Genomic DNA, 22,413 nt, shown 5'->3' with positions numbered 1-22,413 from the left:
GGCAACGTTATAAATAAATAAATAAATAAATAAATAAATAAATAAATAAATAAATAAATAAATAAATGGAAAATAAGATACCGTAGGAAGCGTCCACAGGCGCCTTCCGCTTCGTCGAAGAAAAACGCCATTAGGCCTAAGTGGTTACAAATGTCGTGGTCTAATTCTCTAACCGAACAGGTGTGCACCGTTTCTATTTGTTCTGTTTTTGCTTTATTTTTTATTTTTTTCGCTTGTACCGGGAAAATGCGCCTCCTGCTGCTGTAATTCAGTGTTCGCTTCCATAACGCTGTCCGTTTACCCTTATACTAAACTGAGCGTCCCAATGAGGGAGCATATACTATTAGGCGATTGTATACGCTAGAAGAGATTTACACTTCGCTTTTCTGTAAACCCTGTTATTCGGCATTGACAGTTGTTTCATGTTTAAGTCAGCTGGCTCTTGTCATGTTCACCGGTATTGATAATCATGAGGAAGGACCGTCTGTTATCAGCTTACGCAACATTTCGAAGCGACATGAAATAACCTGATGCCTGCAAGCAGCCTATAGATGTGGGAAGATACAGCGACGGACGTCGTTCCGTTAAAGCGCACAGATAGCAGATGTCGATGACACCGCGCGCTGTGAGCGCAATGATAAAGTGCCCTGATATGGCAGTGCACTCTAATGATCACCCCGGCGATGTACTCCATGTAGAGCACACAGGGCACATCTTCACAGCCAGAATGCGGTCCTACGCTGAACTGGCGAATTCAAGGTACTTCTTATCCGAAATGTTCTGTTTTTTCTGAAGCAAGTTTTGACGAAGGAAATTAATGAACGAATGAGTGAATGAACGAATTGCTAAACAATGCCAGATTGGAAGCATGGGCCGCATCTTGCAATTTAAAATTTAGAGCGGGTCTCGAGTAGGGGTCGGCCCCTGCAGTAATCGAAAGCTCTCCGGCGAAATAGGCGGATACGACTTGCCACTTAAGTTCCGTCAGCGGTCATTGACTGGGTTCACCCGAGAGTCTCGCAGCCTGCATTCGCAAGCTCAAGGGCGGCTTGCGCGAACATTTAATAACGAAAATTATAAGGAATTGGAGAACGTCTTCTTGTGCGGACTATGCGTTGTCTATGAAACATTTAAGAACGCGTTCCTAACTTCGTTATTATTTTCATTAATAAATGCTCGCGCATGCCGACCCGTCTCGTTTTCTCTCGCGCGTTTTTTCTCTCGTGTGCCTCCAAAACTTGGCCCATCGTTTGATCCCGTGCTCGGCAGACTCGGCAAAGTGTCTTATGGTTCTCGATAGGCTTTAGACGATGCGCTGTTGTGCGGGTGCATTTCATAACACTCGGTGCGCATTTTTTCCCGGTACATGCCTCGTCGTTAGCTGCAGCGTATCCATCGCCTTCGCTGCAACATGCGAGCGCCGGCACACCTTGCCGTCACACGCAGTGTTTTTACTGAACACCGTTAGCAAAGGGCGGCGGTTGGAAACAAAGCCTACCGGGACGTGCTTGCATGTTTAGCCGGCTTTTTGTTGGCTTCAGCTTTCTGACGCGACGCTCCCTCACAAGTTGTTTTTTTTTTCGCCTCCACCCGCACGTACGTGTAGCAGATGACGCCAGACAGCAGGTGGACGATTCCTTGTTCTGCTGAATACATGAATAAACCTTCGCACCGCATTATCGGACGATAGTGTTTTTTTTTTAAGTCATGGGAAAGTCGTGACTCGCGACGCACTCTCTAGAGTTCAAGCAGTGAGGAGTATGCCTCAGAAGACGACTTGCAAGTGCGCGTTTGGCTGTCGGTTCCGATCGCAGAATCAGTAGCGGCAAATTGGACTGACAAATGAGAACGCAGTTTCGGTGAAAGGGCAAATGACGCAGGTTGCCCTATGATCTATTAGAATGTCTGGGTGGTGTCTACTTTAGTTTTAAACTGAAGCTTATTTTGCATGACCTCTGGGGTTTGGCGAGGCTGCTGCTTCTGCTGTCTGCACCTGCATTGGTCGGTACTTTTGCAAGTGCTAGTCATTTCTTAGGCACTTCTTCACCGTCTGCGCATGATCCTCATCACATGGAATTCTTCGTCGTCATCGTTTGTCGGGACCCATCTTGAGATTGATGTTTGCCTTGACTGCGATCGGTCCGCCACGTCTTCGGGGCGTAGTACAGGTCTTGCTAACTACTAAGTCCAAATATATGCAGTAAATAGATTTTTCAATGGGTCAAGCGTATTTAGAAAGATGAGCGGCACAACTTCGCTGTTATGGCTATTTACCCAACAGTTTCGGTCGACGGACTGACCGAAACTGATGCATAAATAAAGCAAAGATAACACCGCGAAGTTGGCAACTTGTGTCTCTCGTATTTCTGTATATATTAATGAATGAATGAAGTAATTATTTTTTTGATGTAGTGGATGCATTTCGGCTACACGCAGTGCATCATATGCATTATTTCCCCCATGAGGAATACCACTGCTCTTGGTCCTTTTGTTTACCTCTCAAGGACACGAATTGTACCCATTAACATCAGCTTCCAGCAAAAATGTTGAATTGAACTATCTGTGCTTGTAAGCTTACTGTTGAGAAAGGTCATTCACTGGCCGAAACGCCGAAATAAATGTGCATCTTCATATATATATATATATATATATATATATATATATATATATATATATATATATATATATATATATATATATATATATATATATATATATATCTAGCGGAGAGAGAGAAGGAGCACGCGCACGGCGTTCGTCAGAGCAAATGGCTTACTCTGTCGAAGGCCGTGGTACACGGCCTTCGACACAGTTATTTCGAAACTACGTGCGTACCGGACCTACAGATCAATCCATATGAAATTACATGTATAGTGCCAGTAAGCACGTCTCTGTTCTGCGTAATAAACCAATGAATAACAGCGTCAAGTCTAATCAAATAACGTCGGCTCATAAGTATCTCCAAAGAGCGCTGATCATTATTATGAAATAGCGCAGTATATATTCAACGATTCCTTTGATTTAGCCATTCGGTATGTGTGTCCTTTCTTGGCCAATCCTCCATCATAGCCATGTGCCAGTGTGACAAAAGTGGTCATCATCATCATCATCATCATCATCATCATCATCCGCCTATTTATGTTCATTGCTAATTAGGTCTAATTGCTAGAAATGTTACTGTGGGTGGACCGAGATAACCAGTGAAATCAAAGAAAGGGAGTTTAACTAAACAGTGTCCCGTTTGTACCCTCCGCGTGAAAAGGGGGAAGGATAGAGAGAAATAAAGGGAACAGAAGCTTGAGCTGACAGCAACAAACTACATCTTATTAAACCTGTAGTTGGCGAGTGGAAGTCATGCAGTCCCCAGCAACGGTTTTACGAGGTTATCTTGGGTCGACTTCGGATTGGACAAACACATCTGACGCGCAATTTCCTCCTCCGAAAAGTAAACCCTCCAACTTGCGAAAAATGTCATGAACCTCCTACACTCATGTACATCCTAATAACATGTCCACACATCGATACACAGAGACGAAGGTTTTTACACAACCTGTATAATTTACATATACCATTACACCCGGCCCTATTACTGGCAGGTGACCCCCTAGTGCAATTTACTAACCTGTTCGACATTTTAGAGAAAACTCGTTAATTACACCAACTATAATGTAATGCATGTTTACCTGCTCCAACGTTGCGTTTCCTTTTGATTTGCGACTGGCGCAGCATGGCCTTAGTTGCCTTTGTGCCATTATACCCAAACTGACCAACAGTACGCAAGCTTTCAAGGCACGCATAAAGGTGCGCTTCTTTCCCACTATGCTGGCATACTCTAGGCGGGTGAGGAAGGAAAGTGCCACAAGGCCAAGTGTCATCGCTTTCTTGTACCCGTGTGCCAACGTTTGCGTGCTATGCGCCACTGCTGTCTGATCCCTACTCTTGATCGACGTGTCTTCCCTAGCTGGGTCACTTCAATACTTTAATTGGCGACGTATGTTTTGGTATGCTTATTCATGGTAGGACTCTTTAGCGCCATAAAAAAATCGCTTGAGGAAGTCAAATTTCGCTATGAATTTCTGTTTCCTGTTGGCATTACGTCAGCCAGTGTAACTTCAGGAAACACGTAAAAGTACAATTTTTTTTCATACTCTTCGTTTTTCTCTTCCTCGCAATGGGTAAGTACCTTGCTTATAGAGGAGAAGAAGTTGATTCCAGTGGCCCGCTTCGGTGCATACTGGCGACGCGGGAATATGTACCTGCATCCCCAGATGCGATTCTAAATTAGACAACTGGCGACCAGTCTGCTTCGTCACGCAGGGACCCCGGAGCAGCCAGCCCTATGTGCGAAGAGCGAAGACTGCGTCACAGGCCACTCGAAGTTTCACGGGAACGTCGACAGAGCCGCAAGTACTGACGAGTTGCTTCCATCAGGGCTGCCAATATGGCTGGAGTGTGCTTCGCTTGTGACCCTTCGGCGCAGGAAAGTGCTCCGAAAAGCAAAGCAAGTCGCAAAGCGACGTCGAAGGCACCTTCTAGCCCCGAAGAGCATGCTGAGGAAGAACCTTCGAGCCAAGGTGAGACTAGTAGAGGCCGAAAGAAGGGGCGACAGAGGTCACCGAGCGCATCAGCAAGCGGTAGCAGCCGTAGCAAGCGCAAAGCGAAGAAGGGCCGGCGACAGAGTCAGTCTTCAAGCAGAGTAGCAAGGGGCAAGCTTGCGGCTAAGAAAGTGCGGCGTGGACGAAGCAGGTCATCTTGCAGCACTGGAAGTGGGACAAGGCGCAAGACGAGACGAAGGAAAGCTTCTGTGGAAAAGTTAGCAAGACACAGCAGAAACGTAGGCAAGGCAAGCAGGCAGCGCGAACTAAGACATGGGTCATCTAGCAAGGGCAGTGTACGAAAGCCCAAGGCTAGAAAGGCTGAACGTTCCAGAATCAAGTCATCAAGTGCGCTTAGTGCGGGCGTGGCTACGCCTAGGAGAACTCACAGGTCAAGGAGCATATCGTCTGGCAGCAGACGAAGCAAGAAACAGCGTAGCCACAAAAGCAGCCGGAAATCGACGCGTACGTCCTCGAGACGCATAAAAGACGCCAGCGCGTTGAAGAGGCGTCGTGGGTCAAGAAGAAGGTCATTGAGCCGAAGCAGCGGACAAAACAGCAGGATTAGAAAAGCTTACCATGCTAGCAGCTCTTTGAGCGTGAGATCAGTAGACAAGCATGTGGCTAAGCCGACTCGGAGACCGAGGAGAAAGTCGTCCGGCAGCAGCAGAAACGCGAGAAGGCACAAGACTACACGAAGGCCCACATCTGGGAAAGCGTCTTCGAGGAGCAGCACAGGAACAAGCATAGCTACGAGACAGAGCACATCATTTCCTACGTGTTCGAGAAGCAGCGGGCACAGGGCTAGGTCTATTAAGGCTGAAGCAACGCGCAAGTCAAGAACCAGGTCATCAAGCTTAACCACAGAGCATAAGAAAGCAACTAAGAACGCTCGGTCATCAAGAAGCAAATTATCTGGCAGCAGTCGAAATGGGAAAAAGCGCAAGACGAGAACCAGACATGCATCAGAAAACTTATCATCCAGGAGCAGCAGCAGACATGCACGCAAGGCAAGGAGACGCAGTGCATCAACACAAAGAGCATCGAGCGGTGGCCGCAGTGCCAAGCGTAGCGCTACAAGAGTTGGGCCATCAAAGAGCAGATCGCCAAGCATTGCTAGTGGGAGGAAGCACTCGGCTAAACGGATTCAGCGATCAGCCTTGTCGTCAAAAAGCAGTCGTATTCGGACGACGTTGGGGACAGAAATGCGTGGCGTCAAGAGAACCAGGGAAAGAAGCAAGGAAAGTGGACGCGAACGCAGTGCCAAGAAAGCTCGGCGATCAGGAAGCACGTCGTCGACAAGCAAAGACAGTCGGATAAAGCTCAAGGCTAAAGTACGGCACTCGTCCCCCAGCAGGTCTCCGAACAGAAGTGTGACCGCGCGTCGGGTCAAGAAAAGCCCAAGTGCGAGCTCGTCTTCAGTCAGGTCGGGTCGGCAAAACAGCGCAGCTAAGAGGGTTCAGCGGTCAAGGACTGCTTCGGCGAGAGGTGGAAGCAGCCGTTCAAACATCCGGACAACAAAGCGACGCAAGTCTGCTAGCAGCTCTCTGAGTAGCTGTGTTGGAAAAAAGGTCGGCATTAAGAGAAACCGAAAGTCTAGGAGCGTGGCATCAAGTGTAGCCAGCGGGCGCAGTCGCACTGCTAAGAAGGCTCGGCGGTCAAGGAGCTCCTCGAAAGGTAGCAAGGGTCGTCCAAAGCTGAAGGCCAAAAGGCAACGCACGGTAACAAGTAGATCTCTCAGCAGCAGTGCTAAAGGGAAACGGCGAAGGGCAGCAAGCGCGCCTTCAACCAGCTCCGCTGCCCACAAAGGCAGGGCCACGAAGGCACGTCGACCATCGACCTTGTCGTCAACCTGCTCGAGCGGCAAAGCAAAGAACCAAAGGTCCGTAAATATCTCAAGCGCTAATGGAGTGTGTTTAGCTTGCGTGGCATCGGAGATTACTACCGACAAGGAGAGCAGCAGCATTGAGTCGCGTATATCGACAAAGCCATCTCGCATCAAAGCGGTCAAGGGTGGAAAGAGTAGCACCACCAACAAACCATCAAGGTCGTCAAGCCCAGTCACCCGCCACAAACAAGGTGCCAAGAAGGTGAACCGTTCAACACGTAGTATTTTTTCGAGTAGCGCGGGAGGAACAGCCTCTAGGGCTAAAAAGCAGCACCGGTCAAGAAGCTCGACGTCAAACCGAACCAAGGCCACAAAACCCAGAGCCGACAGTCAGCTCAAGTCAAGGCGCAGCACACCGAGCATCAGCAGTGACCTTCAGGCAAATAGAAGGAACAAGATTCGGCGGTCTAGAAACTCGTTGAGCTCGAGCGCGAACAGCAAGTCCACGACGAAAAGGAATACCCGGCCAAGAAACCGCTCGCCATTGACGGACCGTACGCCGAAAGTTAACGCCGTGCACGGTGGAAAGAGAAAGGCAGCGAAAGAAGGACCTGCTACTCGGGAAGTCCTTGTAGAAGAGACCACGGCCGTCACTGTAACTGAGCGTGAAGTCGTGACAACTTCTCCTGAAAACAAATCGAGCCATGTATCTGCTACTAGGACGATATCCGAGACGACCGAGCACCAAGCCGAAGAGTGAGACAGCTAGCGAAAAGGCTAAGTCTACGATAAAAACAGCAAAAACATTGAAGCACAAAGCAAGCCAACTAGTTCAAATGCAAAGTACACAATTGCAAGAGAAGTAAGAACGGAATGTGTACAAGCAGGCGCTGAAAGCTGAGAACTATTGAAAGCTGAGAAGTAACATTGTTGAAAGCCAGCCATGTTGTGACTTTATAAGCTGGGGCCCTTGGCAGGCGTTCTCCCGGGACTACTTGACGAGTATAGGCTAGACGAAGTAATATATTTCTGGAAGCCGAACGCTGCAGATAACTGGAGCTTCCATGATCGGCCGCTTGGTTAGTGCTTTCGCCAAGTTCATGTTATTGAACAGAAATTGAAAGCCCTACACGGCTCCTACTATGAAAAATTGGTATGCGCGCCATTGGAAACTTATAGTACCACTTTGCTATTAAAATATTTTTTCTTGATGAGTAGTTCCAGCATGTGGCTGGAAGTCTTGGGAGCTTCACTGTGTACGTTGAAGTAGACTCTCCGGGCTTCTGAGTGGAAGTTAGTCCTTTGTACCGTTTAATTTTCCATGAATTTACTCTCGCTGGCATTTGCTTCGCAAATGAATTGCATCTATTTGGGATTCCCTGACGTCGTCGATAGCAGTGTTGTCGCTCTGTGTCCTGTTTTGTAGATTTAACTGCTGGCATTGTCGCTGATGCAAAGGTTACATTTGTCCTTCTGCCCAAGACGTCAGGCGGTCTTTCGAAGGTACGTGACACTGGTTTAAGCCAATCTGCAACACAGTCTGTGGCGCATCTAAATAATTTTCGCTGATAGGTGAATGAAAAATGCGGTTATCAAAAGGGGTGAAATATCTCCATATCATCAATACGAGGAAGCGTACGTGTAGCGGCAGATTAGCGGGCTTGTACTAGCAACTTTTGAGCAGGCTACGTCGTATGTGGGAACGCTTCTCAGTATGGCCGAGCAGGGCCGTCCGGGCGCATATATATATATATATATATATATATATATATATATATATATATATATATATATATATATATATATATATATATATATATATATATATATATATATATATATATGCAGTGAGAGCTGCTCGCTATCGCAGTATTAAATTCATTGCGGTTTCTCTAGTTTGCCTTGAAGTTCTCAATACCACCGCTCTTGACGGCGATGGGAAGGTAAGCTTTTTTTTTTCTTTTTTCTGTTTTCTTTCTTACCCCCGCGGTAGCACAGTGGTAGTGGCGTTGCGCATCTGAGCTCGAAGTCGAGGGCTTGAATCCAGCCGCGGCCGCCTCGTTTTTATGGGGGCGAATTGCAAGGACGCCCCTGTACTTTGACTTAGGAGCGAATGCCAAGTTGACAAAATCAATCGTGAGTCCTTCACTACAGCATACGTAATAACTAGATCGTGGTTTTCGCAGGGAAAGCCCAAGAATTTAATTCAGATTTATCAGAAAAAAATATATCAAGATTCACGTGTTTTCCCTACTTCACATGTCCGAGCACTGGCATATCGGCGCTTCTTTTGAAGGCACTAGTTTGCACTCTGCAGCAAAATTTTTTTACTTATGTGTCGCTCTTTTTCTCGAAAATCAAGACAAGGCTGGGACTAAATTCGAAGGTCTGACAGTCGCTTCGAATCTGCTTGAACCTTCTTGAGTCTAATCCACCCAGCACAGTTGACACGCAAGAGGTATTCATAACAGTGATTTTCATTTTGTCAGAGGTTATCCGACCGACAGCGAGTGGCGGCGGTTGCGCCAGAAACAAGTTTATCTCTGAAACTGCGACATGGTAAAGAAAAAAAATAATTTGGCGCTGATGTAGCACCGTAAATGAACAGGCAACAACACAATACAAAGGTTGTGAAAACAAACTTCGTGTGTAACTTCGTGTGTAACTTCGAAAGTGAACATTTATGGCTGAATATCGACTGCAACCCTTTCTTTTGCTCGCTACATGGTGGTGGTCATAAATTGATCGCAACCAAAATAGTCGTATGCGGCCACGCCATGGATGCAGTTGGAATACTGCAATAATAGCTACCAAGAAGTTCCGTCGCTACGAATGGAATTCTTATGTCGTGTTGCCTTTTGAAAATAGGCATAGAATTGTTTGCCATGTCACAAGCGCCAGTGGCGCCGTGCTGTATAAAAATTTGTATTTCTCAATCTGAAAGTGGGGCTGCGAGCTTTGTGACGACGACAATATTTCGCTATTATGGCCCGTGCTCGTGACGGGGGATAGGTCAGGAATCGGGCGGCGGTCGCGGGGCTCTAGTAAAGGACAAGGAAGAAGAAAAGCGGGCGAGTGATGGGCCAAGCGCAGACCGTCGAGGAAGCCGCCATCGGCGTTGATGACGTCCGAGTTGCCGACAGGCTGCCAGCGCCAGAAGATGCCGCTCGTGAAGCAATCGCTGAGGAGCCTGAAAACCAGGCGACTTCGTCATCCGGTGTTCCTGCCGTGCTTGCTCCTGAACAGAGGGAAGTGCAGACCTGGCCTGTGATACAGACGCTTCCAAGAAAGGTCGGCCCTTTGCCCGTGGACCAAGGCGACATTGGCGTGAAGGAAGTCCTCGATGGTCTACTGGCCAACTACGTAGGTCAACAATCTTCAGTGATATCCGTATTTCATGTACCCTCCACTCGGTGAGAAAAATATGGTTCGGCTCAAACATCGTATTTGCAGTTGGCAGCAGCGCGAAGCATAAATACAGGAAAATAAGCAAATGGAGAACAATAATTCTCATTGATTTATTCAGCGGCATATGGAACGTTAATTATGCAGAGTACATTAAATGAACAGCGTGTGTGGTGTTTATGAGGGCTGTCAAAATTGGAGGTTACTATAGCTGCCCGTCACGAAAAACTGTCTCGCTACCATATACGTTGGTAGACGGATCGCTGACGGAGGGTCTCCCACTTTTGATAATAATAACGTCTGTAACGCAATCCTTGCTTTTTTCCCAATTTTATTTTTTTCGGGGGGAGGAGAGTAAAGTTGAAATAGGTATTTCGCCAAGTCTCCTTCGCTTCGTGGTCCGACGTAGCCAAATCACAGACGACCGAGCAAGCCGGACGGAGTGCCGTATATCTCGATGCATGACTTGCTGCACGTGACCACCTTATACGTCATGGCGTCACGTTATGTACACCTCTTCATAAATGCAGCCAATTTTTTTTCGTATATGTGGTATTAGAGAAAATTACTTAGGCGTTCGGAAGCTTGTCGGTACTCTTTTTTTTTCGGTGTTCCGAAGTCCAGGACCTTTATTTAAGGCAGGAAACGAAAATACATTGAACGGCGTGCTGTGCTCTTTCAATACCGTCATTGTGATGGTGTGCCAGAGACAATAATCTCAGTCAGTTTTCAGTTGTTTCTCGTTTACAAGCTCCCACATTGGCGCCAGTTCTCAACGGTAGTACATGTATTGAATTGCGTAAATACATTTTATTTTTTTTTTACCAAACAGTTTTTTCTACCATTAAATTCCAATTCATTTAGAAATTAGAAAATATTGTCTATTCAATTTGAGTCGATATTCAAAGATTGGCTTTCTGAAGTATGTCGCACTCGATTCGATGTGGACATTTCCTTATTCGAACACCCGTAAGTAATTGTAGATAAGCGCACTTTGGGAAGGCCCCCTAAACCACCCCTGATAATTTTAAAAACAATCGAGGGCTCCTCTCCGGGTTTTTCGGGTCCCTTCTTCACATGTTGTGAGGCCAACAGCGTAATGCATGCAACGTCACCAGAGTTAGAGCTGTTGATTGGTTCATACACGGGGGACGCCCGTTCCGATTCCTCTGCTAGCCCGCCATTGCCGTGCGGTCACACGCCCGCAGTTTCCGGTATACGCGATTGTCCATTGAGTTCCACTTGACTGATTTAACATCGTGTAGCGTGTTCTGTACTGTGCGTGTGTGTGCGCAACAACAGCGTGTAGCTAAACACCGCAGAGCCCGGATAACCGAAACTCGCTGACTTTTTTCAAACAAGAGTGCCAACGTGACTTCGAGTAAGGACATAATGCCCACATGTTTTCTACAGACGTACACAGAGAGTAGGAGTTAGCGCCCGTAGGGATGTTAGAGAAGGCTCGCTCGCCTTCGATCTGAGATTGGCTTACGGGTCGCTAAATACTCACCCCCTGTGCCTTGTGTTACTGCCCACGGAAGCGCCTAGCTTCCAGGCTGATCAATGAACGCATTCACCCATGCCTGTTTCCACTTAGCATGATCAGCTCGTTCTCACAAATGCCACCGTGTCGACTCAGTATTAATGGGCATGCAGTACTTAAGAGTAGCTCTGAGAGGCGTACGCACACTTATGGCCGAGTGGGATCGCGTGCATTGCACAAACTTTCAGAGACTGCCGTATAAATGTCCTTTATCCCTCAGCTTGAGAATGCCGCAAAGGCGTCGCCAGCGGCCGACACACGTGAGGAACGCCGACATCGCAGCCACCGCAAGAAAAAGCGACGTCGCAAGTCACGTGACCAGCTTCGTGGTGCAGAATCTCCAGCCACGTCAGCGACGCCCAATCAGGTGTCCTTCGGGGGCGGTGAAGTCACTGGCTTTAAAACGGAAGCCTCGCCACCCATACTTCAGGTACAATTCCCATTTTTCTATCGACCGATTGATTTTACGACAAGTTCTCCTGCGCCAAGGCAGCCGTAAAGCACACCGGTAATGTGTAGTGTAAGCATAGTCCTTATCGGGCTGGCTGGCAACTATGTTAGAAAGCATACTTGTCGCACGACAAGCCCTCTTAGCTCTCGTAATCGAAAGGCAGAATTTAAACTCAAATATCCTCATAGGAGAAGGCTGCTTAGTTGAATTGGTTAGTAAATTTCAGAACTTGAAGGTACCAGCGCTAAATAACAAGACCAATACGACAGTAGGCCGACTAACAACCAATTTTATTGCGTGTCGGCATCAATGCTACTGAAAGTACAAGCATATCATAGGAAGCCAACAAACAAAGACACCAAGGTCAACATAGGGGAAACTACTTGTACTTACCAATTGAATTAAAGAAATTATAAATTAATGGCAATGAAAGTGGATGAAAAAACAACTTGCTGCTGGTGGGGAACGACCTCAGGTCTTCGCATTACGCGTGCGATGCTCTAACCACTTGAGCTACCGTGGCGCCGTTTAGCCGTCCACTTTCTTTGGTATTTATGTGTTTACTACTAGAATTAAGCTTGGGAGTGTTAGCGAGCGCCACCACTCACAAACCTTGGCGGCAGATGCGGAACATCATTTGTGCCGCAGGCGTCACGAGTGCGTGATCCTTTTGGGTGAAGGTAACTGGACAAAAACCAGGCATGCTACTTGAATGCAATAATGTTGCCGGATTTTTTTTCCTAAGTACTTTTCGGTGCTCTCGTGACTCGGCACTCGCCAATTCCCTGCAATAAGGTTTCAGGTAATGATCTTTATTGAGGGGACCCCACGTCATGCAATGGTCAAGGCAACTGACGATAGTACAAAAGGTCAAAAATTAGGTGCCTTCTCGAAGCCAGATGGTATCCAGCTTTCAGTTTTGTTTATAAGAGACCAAATATTTTATGGATAGCGGATTTGCATGAACCATGTGTTCTCGGCGTAAAGGCTGCCCCGTACACGCGTGGAACTTCTTTAGCAGCAATATTCAACCATTTTCTAATTCACGTGCTCGAACGACCATTCTTTGTTTTTTCCGGCACATTCGGAATTCCTTGTGGCATCCGCAGTATGTTCACACTCGGAAGTGTTACGGCCTTCATGCATTTTGTTTGTGTTCAAAGATTCTTCTTTCTACGCTTGGAAGTTCGTCACTGGCCAATGTTTTACTCTCCCGGCAAGCAAGCATGGTGACTAACGTCAATTAGCACAAATTTGACAATTTGCCTCAACTTCCTCAGAGCGCGTCTGACATTCTAAAAATTGCCGACTATCTAATATTTTACCAACTATCGCCACAATGCGCTGGATAGTTCTGACACGACGAACTATCGAACGATCTTGGGGCCAGTTCACTCAAAGGGACTTTTGTGATTTTTACTCAAGGTACCTAATTACCCTTTACATTTTGTACCTATACGTTACCTATTGCGCGTACCCAATATTCTCTCTATCTCTGGCCCAACTTCAGCGGTTCTCTAAGTTACATTTTTTTAACGATTGGAGCGGGCACTTTCCGTCACACTTATAATATTCGCAATGACAGCTTCGCTTTAAGCTGTCATTTCGTCATGTCTGCCATGCACGCACAAACAAGGACAAAGCTCGTGAGTAGACAACACAAGCGCTTGTGTTGTCTACTCCTCACTCTGTCCTTGCTTGTGCGCGCTTGACCGTGTTCTGCTATGCCTAACCAACTAGCCCAAAATTCGGGGCTCTTGTCGCTCTAAGGCTCGGTCGGTCATGTTTCGTCGTCGTCGCAAACGACTACGCAGGCGGACGAAGCAAAGCAGGCGTCCGCGGGAGCCAACGCTAAGGCTTCCCGGCGCTCGCGACGACGAAAGCAGCGATCCGTGCGGCAGAAGCGACGGCGACATCGCCAGCCCCGCAGCGGGGAATCGCCGAAGAAGCTGGTGGCCGCGGCCGAACCCGGTGCCGCCACGTCGCACTCGCCGCGCCGCGCTGCGTCGCCACCACCGCGTCCCACACTATCGGTCGTCCTCGCGACACGCCAATGGAATCCTTTTGAGCATGTACGCAGATGGTGCGCTCGAACGCTAACAATGACCTGTGACGTACGAGTAGTTCTCGTTGGGCTACCTTGGTGAAGCGTAGCTGCCAGGAGAGGGGCGTATGTTAACACGTACAGGCGATCGTTCTGTATGTGTTAACTGGCGCCCTTCTTCTGGTAACCGCGACGTAGCAGCGCCAAAAGCCGGTTGATTTCATATCGACTTCCTCGTTAGCAAAACATAATCACAAATCATGTGGTAAGAAGCCGCTGAGGGTCCCGGCCGTGTTGGCTCAGCGGCTACGATGTCATGGTGCTGAGCGCGAAGTTCGCCTCCCAGCAACAACAGCTTGATTTGGGCGAGTTGGTTAATACTTAATAACGAAGGCAGAGCGCAACAATTTTCCGGAAGGAAAAAAACGAAGAGACAGGAAAGAACGCTGTACTTTCGACTGAGATTATGATTCCCAGCCACGGCGGCTGCGTGTCGACGGGGGCGAAATGCAAGAATACCCATGTACCGTTCTTGCAATGCCCGTTAAGGAATCCCACGCGATCAAAAAATAATCTGGAGCCTTTCGCTACAGCGCCCATTATTTACGAGCACCAACAATTTATAGTTTCGTGGTGCAACTACGGAGTTCGAGCCGGAATCTGGCAGACAGAAAGCCTGGTGTTTTTCTGCACCCTGTCTCGTGCGTGCTTGTTCGTTTTTCGCTTTGTTCATCGAGAAACCGAGGAACTAGGCAGAAGCCACAACAATCCCAGATCCATTGCGAAAAGCGTGCCGAAAGTCACGTACATTTTAGGCTTGCACAGTTTATACATAAATGTTTTCCTCGTTTCGAAACACAAGTACTGGCAGACTCCTGTCCCTCTCAAATAGCACGCTACGTTTTGGCGGACACTGAATTCAATGGTAAACAAATTATAATGTACACATAGGCGAGCATGTGTTTAACACTTTTTGTTGCAGTTAATCGCAATTTCATAAATTCGTTTTGCCTTAATATTGTTTTAAGCCAGTTATGCGTATGCATAAGGTAATGTGGAAGTTTATAGTGGACAAGAGGAGGACGAAGAGTTATCTATCGTCCGCCATCTTTGTTAACCTAGCCTGCTTTTAGCCTTTTGCAAATCATGTTAATAGCCCCCCTCCTCCTCTGCAGATCTCCCCTTAACAATATGAAAGGGAAATTTTACGTGCATATGCTTGAAGCGTGATACGCGTTTCCTTATTTGAAAATGCACTGAAAGGCACCCAGAAAATTGCAGGCGCTACAGCACGCACTTCTTCCACGGCAACGTTCTCTAGATGGTTGACTGTGAAGACACGAAATCGGAATTTTCTTGAAGCCGCAGGCTCAGTACTGAGATGGATGAATGGATGGATGGATGAATAACAGAGAGGCCATGCCCCTCCATAATGAATAACGTGAGAGGCCATGTCCCACTTTTCCTTGGTGGTCCTGGCCCCTGGCGCCAGGACCACCAAAGAAGATTGGGACGGAGCATGGAGAAACACCTGTATAAATTATGGCCACCGAAACGAATGCAGCCACAACGACAGTTATGCGAAGTTCACTCTTATAATTAAGATTAATAAGCTTATCTCCAAAATGTTTACGACTGTATTTCCTAGCTCCTTGAAAGAAGCACTGTTCAAGTCAACGTCAAAAGTCAATGTGTGATTGATAAAGTCAATGTGTTTTTCAGTTGAAAACGTCTTACAACCTGCAATTAGTATGTAGCATAACATCGGCTGTCCGTAGCTTCTACGGAATCTGTTTTCATAGAAAGCATCTGAATCTCAGGGTAAAGTATGGAAACAAAGCTTTAGACTAATAACCGGCACCTTCCACCACATTATCAAAATCACTGTTTTCGTTCAATAAATGTGATTGAAATGAAATCGCGAGAAACGCTCGGCTAATGGACTTTAACTTGTCGATAGTCAGTTCTCTTGCACACCATTAAATCCTAGACACTATCGAAATTCCTTCGTTTTGTCGAACTGCGCCACGGGGACGCTCTTTGCGAAGCATAGAGGACACATAGCTGCGTTCTGAGCGAATTAGAGATGACACGATAGCAAATTCAGCATACAGCGTTTCCTGCAGACATTATAACTTTGGCGTTGCGATCATTCGCCTACCATGTAAACGGTGGACTGGATTCGTCTAATCTTCTTGCTTATGGAATCGGAGATTCTTGTGCAATTATTCCCATGGCTTTATTGTCCTAAAATTTAAAAGAAATCATTGATTTTTCGAAACGCCGAATTGCACAAAGTTCTGCGCTCACGCATAAGCATTGCGACTTGTAGCACTTGTAGCGCGATATATTGCGGGAAGTGGATCCATTTGCAAAATCACAAAGCCGAATTTACAGTCCCGAGGAAGAAGTTTAGGCGAATCCATGTACTGTCCGGCATTCCCACGCTGGTCAAACAGCAAGTATGCTTCCAACCCCCGTAGACCGTAGCGTCAAGAGCGTAAACTTTTATTTCGAATCAGCAAGATTTGAGTCCGGCGTCTTTTAGTGGGTCTGGGCACCCGCCGCGGACGCGGTTCCGAGACCTTGTCTCGAAGCGGCTTCCTCGGCTCGCTGGACGGCCCAGAGTTGTGCTGTCAGGTCAGAGCTGAGCAGTGCGGTCATCCAGCGTGACTGGAGGCTGGCGGTGGAAGAGACGGAGGGGTCGGCACTGCCCGACTTGTTTGTTAGGTCCCGACACTCCCATAACATGTGATTTAATGTGGCAACCTCGCCACACGATGTGCATCTGTTTGTAGTGTACATGTCTGGAAGGTTCGCTCGATTTTTTGGCTAGCAAATCTACAGTGTTCCGAACAGCAGATCCGCATGTGCGTTTATCTGCCGCAATTCTCATCGCCGTCGTCGCAGACCTCCGTGGTCGACACGCCGTGCTCGCGCCTGTGGGCCATGCTATGCGCGCTGGCCCTGACGGGCTGCGTCGTTGGCGTGATGGCGGTGCTGGCCTTCGGCACCGTCAAGGTGATCAGACAGCGGGGCCGCGTCATCCGCGACTTCGACAACTGGACGCTCGAGCAGCTCGCGGTGGCCCGGGCTGCGGCGGCGTCTGGCGCGGCGGCTACGACCGGCGTCTCGGCGAATGCGTTGGCCCTTGCGGAGTTGGTCGCGAACAGTGCACGGGGCGGTGGCGCGAACGACACTGCTGAAAACGTCCAGCTGTCGACCAGCGAGAGACGCTGACGCTTTTGTCACTCATTGCCGCATTGTAAAAACAACGCATATATATTATTCATGCTATGGCGATTTTGCATTTCCCTACTGCTTTCGGCACGGTTTTGAGTTGGGGTTGTTGGCCCGGGATTACGAAGCCCTTGAGTGTGTAACGGTAGTAGTGCATTCTGTGTGCGCGTTTTGTTATTTCTCTGCGTCCATCTGCTGGTTGCGCTATGCATCGAACGCCTTGCCGTACGTTGCACGACCGCGTGAAAGGGCAACAGGCCACGCACAGTTGTATACACGCTGTTGCGCGTATGAGAGATCAGGTATACGCAGGACTTTACCGGCTAAACCGCCGCTGATTCATCTGTGATAAGATTTAGCACGCGGGTAGCACTGAACAGTTTATTTTTGCATCGTGTTTGCCTGAAGTGTATCGTCACCCACAAAATTTTACGAACGAAGGAATCTGAGAAAAAGAGCTTAATGTCACAGCGTAGCCTGATGTTCGCATTTCCAGCCACTGCTAGTATATGCGAACAACATAGTGATGCCTGGTTTTACTGGCTGCTTTTAAAGGCTGCTCGGAAATTCAAAGTTTTACGAGACGCCGTGGTCCGCAAACTTTTGTGGTTGTGTTCACATGTCTGTTTCGTCCAAAATAATTTACGACTAGAAGTCATCTGTCCCAACGGGGAACCGGAAAAGTGTCTTGATGAAAGGAACGACGACATAACCGTCATTGTTTGGGCAAGTAACGCACCTTGATTACCTGTGATAAATATGTTTGAAAAACCAGGGCAACTGTAAATACGTGAGCCTGGCAATTGAGATCAGACAGACTGAGAGGATGTTGGACTAACCACAGAGGTTTGTAAATCTGAGTTTGTAGTCCAAGTTCTCAAGTGTGATTTCTTTTTATTCTGTTCTTTTTTTTTCTTCTGGAGATTACAGTGCTCAATTACGCCAGGCCTGTCAGTGTTCAACTGTTAGAACGAGATATTGCCTCCGAAATCACACCTGTCCGCTATCTCGGAAGCCAAATGTTTTGTTGCTTAGAAATAAGCTTATTTCTTGTCTAACAACCATACAGAAGAAGCGCACGAGTAATTCTAAATGAAATGAACAATTACTGCGTCCGCCTAACATTAGAGGCAGCGTGAAGCAATAAGCTGCGCGGAATGCATGAACTAACCTGCAATTTATAAAAAAATAATGGTTATACCAATTGTTGTTATTCATGACGTTCATTTTATCACCTGTCATTCAGAGCAGTTCATTGTGCTTGTCGACTACGATGCCTCAGCGGTCATTACATTTTCGTGCTCCATTTCTTGTCGCGAACTTGATTCTTGTGGAAGTGTGGGGACAGAGGAAAAATATAAACAGATAAACGAAGTAAATTAAGCTCAGCCTATTTGCCTCCTCGGGTCTCGGTAGTCTCTTGGGCTGGCTTCCTTGGGTGTGGTTTAGAGCAGGCTCTACCGCTAACTTAACCTATTGAAGCCGCCATGTTGGCGTAGTGGCTTTGTTATTGCGCTGCTAAAGCCACGGGGGGGGGGGGGTGATCAACTTTTATATTGAGCCCTTAATAAAGGTTGGTGCGCGCTGGCACCAGATGGCGTGGAACCTTCTCCTCAGGTCCCATATGTGTCCAGCCATTCCTGGCCCCTAGCCGCCAGCGCGAGCTGGGTCGGTAGGTCGGGGCGGGACAACAAGGTCTCCCATTGCTCGGGGGTGTTGGGGCTGGGGAGGGTGGGGGGTAGGGATGGTGGGGGGGGGGGTTCTTGAGCTTAGTGCACTCTGCAAGGATGTGTGCTAGAGTGCCTTTTGATCGTCTGCAAAACGGGCATGAAGTGTCATGCTCTGTTGGGAACATCTTGTGCAAGAGCACGGGATGCGCTAGCGACCCCTCTTGCGTGCGTCGCACGAGGGCGTGGCATCAAATCACGCTCGTTTCGGCTGCGTTTCAATGAGCGGAAAATGCATAAAGTCGCAATACCGCCCTAAAGGCGAAGCATCGATTCCGATAGCAAATTAGTAGACAGCTATGCGAAGTAAGGATAGTAGGTTTAGAGGCCGTATAAACTTGCAAACATTTGCTTGCTAACTGAATTAGCAAGCATGGTGCCAGCGCTCACAAGCAAACATGAACACATCCCACTCGATGAACGCGGACACTCGCTGTCAAAATGCCGGTATGAGCAAGCACGACAGCAGCAGCGAGCGAAGTGGCCTTCGTGCAGTCTATCGCTTCAACGCAAGAGCAGCGAGAACACAGAGCGCACAAAGGTATGAGCCATCTGCAGATCCCTTTCAAGATACGGCATGCGCGACCTCACGCGGCCGCGCAAAGTACGCACTTCTTGTCCAGAATCGAAGCCGCCCCCACCCTCCCTCTCACGCGACCTCCCCGCTTTCCTCCCTATCGCGCGCGAGATTGAGTCGCGATCGTCAGTTCCCCTTGAGCCTGGTCACGAAATACGCAATTGCTGCCATAGCACAACGCCGCTTCCCTCCCTCCCCTCCCCCTACGGCCTTTCTTGCGACGAAAGACGGCGCGTTTGCTCTGTGCTTTCCTCCTACGCACGCGCCAGATTGGGCCCTCCGTGCATTTACTCGCACATACAGCATACGCCCGGCGATGGCCTTCATACTTTGGACTTTGCACGGAACATCACGGCAACGGCGACTGCAACAGTGAAGGCAAAAATGCGCCTGGAGTGTGCATATAATTGCCATCGCAATAAAAATGCCCGTGTACTGTGCTTTGTGGGCACCTTAAAGAACTCCAGGTGGTCAAAATTAGTCCGGACTCCCCTATACTACGGCGTGCCTCATTATCATATCGTGGTTTTGGCACGTAAAATCCAGCATGGTTAACACTATTTAATTACATGTCCTACTAAGAAAGACCCCCAACTAGCCATTCTACCGCCGCGATTGCTTAGTAGCTTTGGGGTTGCGCTGCTGAGCACGAGGTCGCGGGATCAAATTTCAGCTACTGGAGCCGCATTTCGATGAGGGCGAAATGCAAAAGCACCTGTGTGCTTAGATTTAGGTGCACGTTGAAGAACCCCACGTGGTAAAAATTAACCCGGAGTCTCTCTCTACCGCGTGCCTCATAATCGTATGGTGGTTTTGGCATGTGAAACCCCATAATTAATTAATCTCGGGATTAGCTAATTCACTTGAATAAATGAATAAAGCCTTCGTATTTCGGGCTCAATTTTTTTTTTGTAAATGGCGTACTTCAAGTTGTCTAAAATGTTATGTTTGTAATAACTCCTAATTACCGCACAAAAAATATTTCGAGGCGAAAGTGCCAAGTGCCCTTTTGAGAGAGAAAGCTTGCGTGTGTCGTCTGGACAAGCGAAAAACGGTACCTAAATTCCCGTTGGCTGTGACGCCACGTCGCGAGCGTGCCTCGACGGAGCAGAGTGGGCGAAAGGGCACACCTACTGCGTCGATAGCGCGCCAGGCGTTGCGTGAGAAGAGAGCGCATCGCCGCGACGCCACGTCACCGTCGCTCTCGCTCTCGGAAGCCAGTGTTATCCGCGCGTTACTTGCCCGCGCAAGCTCTCACCTGCGTTCTAACTGCGCCTTGGTAGGACCAAATTAAAACACGCAAGAGCAACACCTCCAAAATAGCCAACCTATCTGCACTCCGCTTTATGACGTCATGCCACTTAGACCAAAATTTACATTGCCAAGCCCGGCGGGACGAAAGCGATGACGTTGAAATCACTGCGGCTTACTCGGGAATGTCTCCATTAGATTCTATGGCAGTAGGGCAAGGTAGCATGACGTCACGAATGCAAGTGCACCGGCCTTGCGCCATCTATGAGGCGTTGGCGGAGCGTCTCAACGCGCTCGCTTGCCTTGCGAGGAGATCATAACTGGAAGGACCGCTCGGCAGCGTTCAGTTGGTCATTAATGCTTTCGCATTCACAATTCGTAAGGGCCTAAGTGTCTTCGGATTTTTTGAGACTACAGTTTTTCAGACTGCGTTTATTAAGGTATATGTTAAGATATAAGCTATGTGACATGTACACAAAGATGCTATGTTTAAAATGTTGTACTAATATGTGAATCCAAAATCTGTAGAACGCTCGCAAATGTCACGTATTCCCAAAACATTCCAGTCAAATTTGTCCGTTTTGCACGGTCATACTCAAGCACCTTGCATAGTCGTGATATCTGCGTTTGGTGTATCAGCGTTTGGTGTGGTGTGTGGAGTTATGAAAGCTCGCACTCGAAAATTATTATGACCTATAAAGTCAACTTTGTCTAAAAAAAGAACTATTCCGGCGGTAAATAAAGATTTTGGTCCCAGAAGCTTCTAAAATTTAGCCTTTCTTTTCAAGCACGGCAAATTTAATCCAAATTGGTTGCGCGCCGTTGACCAATCGGAGAATATCTAATGCTATCTTCGGCTGGTCGCTTCCATCCCCCGAAGCAGAGTCGGGCGGATCCGGCGTTCCCCGAGCTCAGAGGTAGAGGACGAGCGCGCAAGCCAAACGTGCGAGTTGCTCTCGGAAGAGGCAATGGCAGATGCTAAACCACGTGACTACTACCAACGTCCGATGTTTCGCTTATCGAAAGTTCCCGGCGCTGCCGGGAAAACCGGCGGACGCGCCGGTGGGACGAGCGTTCGTCGCAGTGGCCTAGGTTGCCTAGGTTACGGTGGGCCGTCGCCAACAGCAGCGACGCGGCTCTGCGATGACGTTTCAATTTCGACGACTGCTCCGACGACAGGGCTCGGAGCGCCTCAGAGCGCTCGAAGGTGGAGGAGAGCAATCGAGAAGAACCAGCCGAACGCAGGGCGGGCACCCTCTTTCAACCAGCCGAAGACAACGCCGCTCGCGAGAGCGCTCCAGAGCGCTCAGAAACGACCAGTCGACGATGGCATAAGGCTCCCTTGTAACCCGCCGCAGTGCGCCGGTGGCTGTGGCACTCTTCTGTCGAGTACAAGTTAAAGGGTGCGGTTCCTGGCCAGTGGCAGCCGCTTTGCGATGTTGGCGGCATGCAAACCCTTTCGTACACCTCGCTCTGTATGCACGTTAAAGAGCACCATGTGGCCAAAATTAATCCAGAGTTCTACACTATGGCTTCCCACAAACCGACTACGACATAAACTCAACTTTTAAATTTAGTTTAAGGTTCGCCTGTTAGCACTGGTAATTATGGTAGCCAGAGTTTGCCCCCTAATGAAGTTTTCTGTCGTGGACGAACTTATTTCGAATCAAATTTTGTATTCAGTCGGTGCCTTATACTGTCGAACGCTTTTATACTTAACTGCATGGGGCCTCCGAAATCATTCGTCATAGA

At 48.1% G+C, this 22,413-nt stretch overlaps 2 protein-coding genes across 3 annotated transcripts; both read left to right on the top strand.

Annotated features, from left to right (window-relative positions):
- Positions 1 to 4,171: 4,171 nt before the first annotated feature.
- LOC139060799 (serine/arginine repetitive matrix protein 2-like) lies at positions 4,172 to 7,634 on the top strand. Its single transcript, XM_070539958.1, has one exon. The coding sequence runs from the start codon at positions 4,442 to 4,444 to the stop codon at positions 7,181 to 7,183; it is 2,742 nt and encodes a 913-aa protein (XP_070396059.1). The 5' UTR covers positions 4,172 to 4,441; the 3' UTR covers positions 7,184 to 7,634.
- Positions 7,635 to 9,432: 1,798 nt separating this feature from the next.
- LOC139060805 (uncharacterized) lies at positions 9,433 to 17,169 on the top strand. Of its 2 annotated transcripts, XM_070539967.1 has the most exons (4): positions 9,433 to 9,786; positions 11,592 to 11,801; positions 13,637 to 13,894; positions 16,777 to 17,169. In XM_070539967.1, the coding sequence occupies exons 1-4, from the start codon at positions 9,502 to 9,504 to the stop codon at positions 17,104 to 17,106; spliced, it is 1,083 nt and encodes a 360-aa protein (XP_070396068.1). In that variant the 5' UTR covers positions 9,433 to 9,501; the 3' UTR covers positions 17,107 to 17,169. The 2 variants fall into 2 exon arrangements, with proteins under 2 accessions (XP_070396068.1, XP_070396069.1); XM_070539968.1 differs by lacking the exon at positions 13,637 to 13,894.
- The last annotated feature ends 5,244 nt before the right edge of the window (positions 17,170 to 22,413 follow it).

The sequence above is a fragment of the Dermacentor albipictus genome, chromosome 6 (genome assembly GCF_038994185.2).
Source record: "Dermacentor albipictus isolate Rhodes 1998 colony chromosome 6, USDA_Dalb.pri_finalv2, whole genome shotgun sequence".
NCBI classification, from domain to species: domain Eukaryota; kingdom Metazoa; phylum Arthropoda; class Arachnida; order Ixodida; family Ixodidae; genus Dermacentor; species Dermacentor albipictus.
Note: the sequence above shows the minus strand (reverse complement) of the source record. Positions and strands in the feature narration are given on the sequence as shown.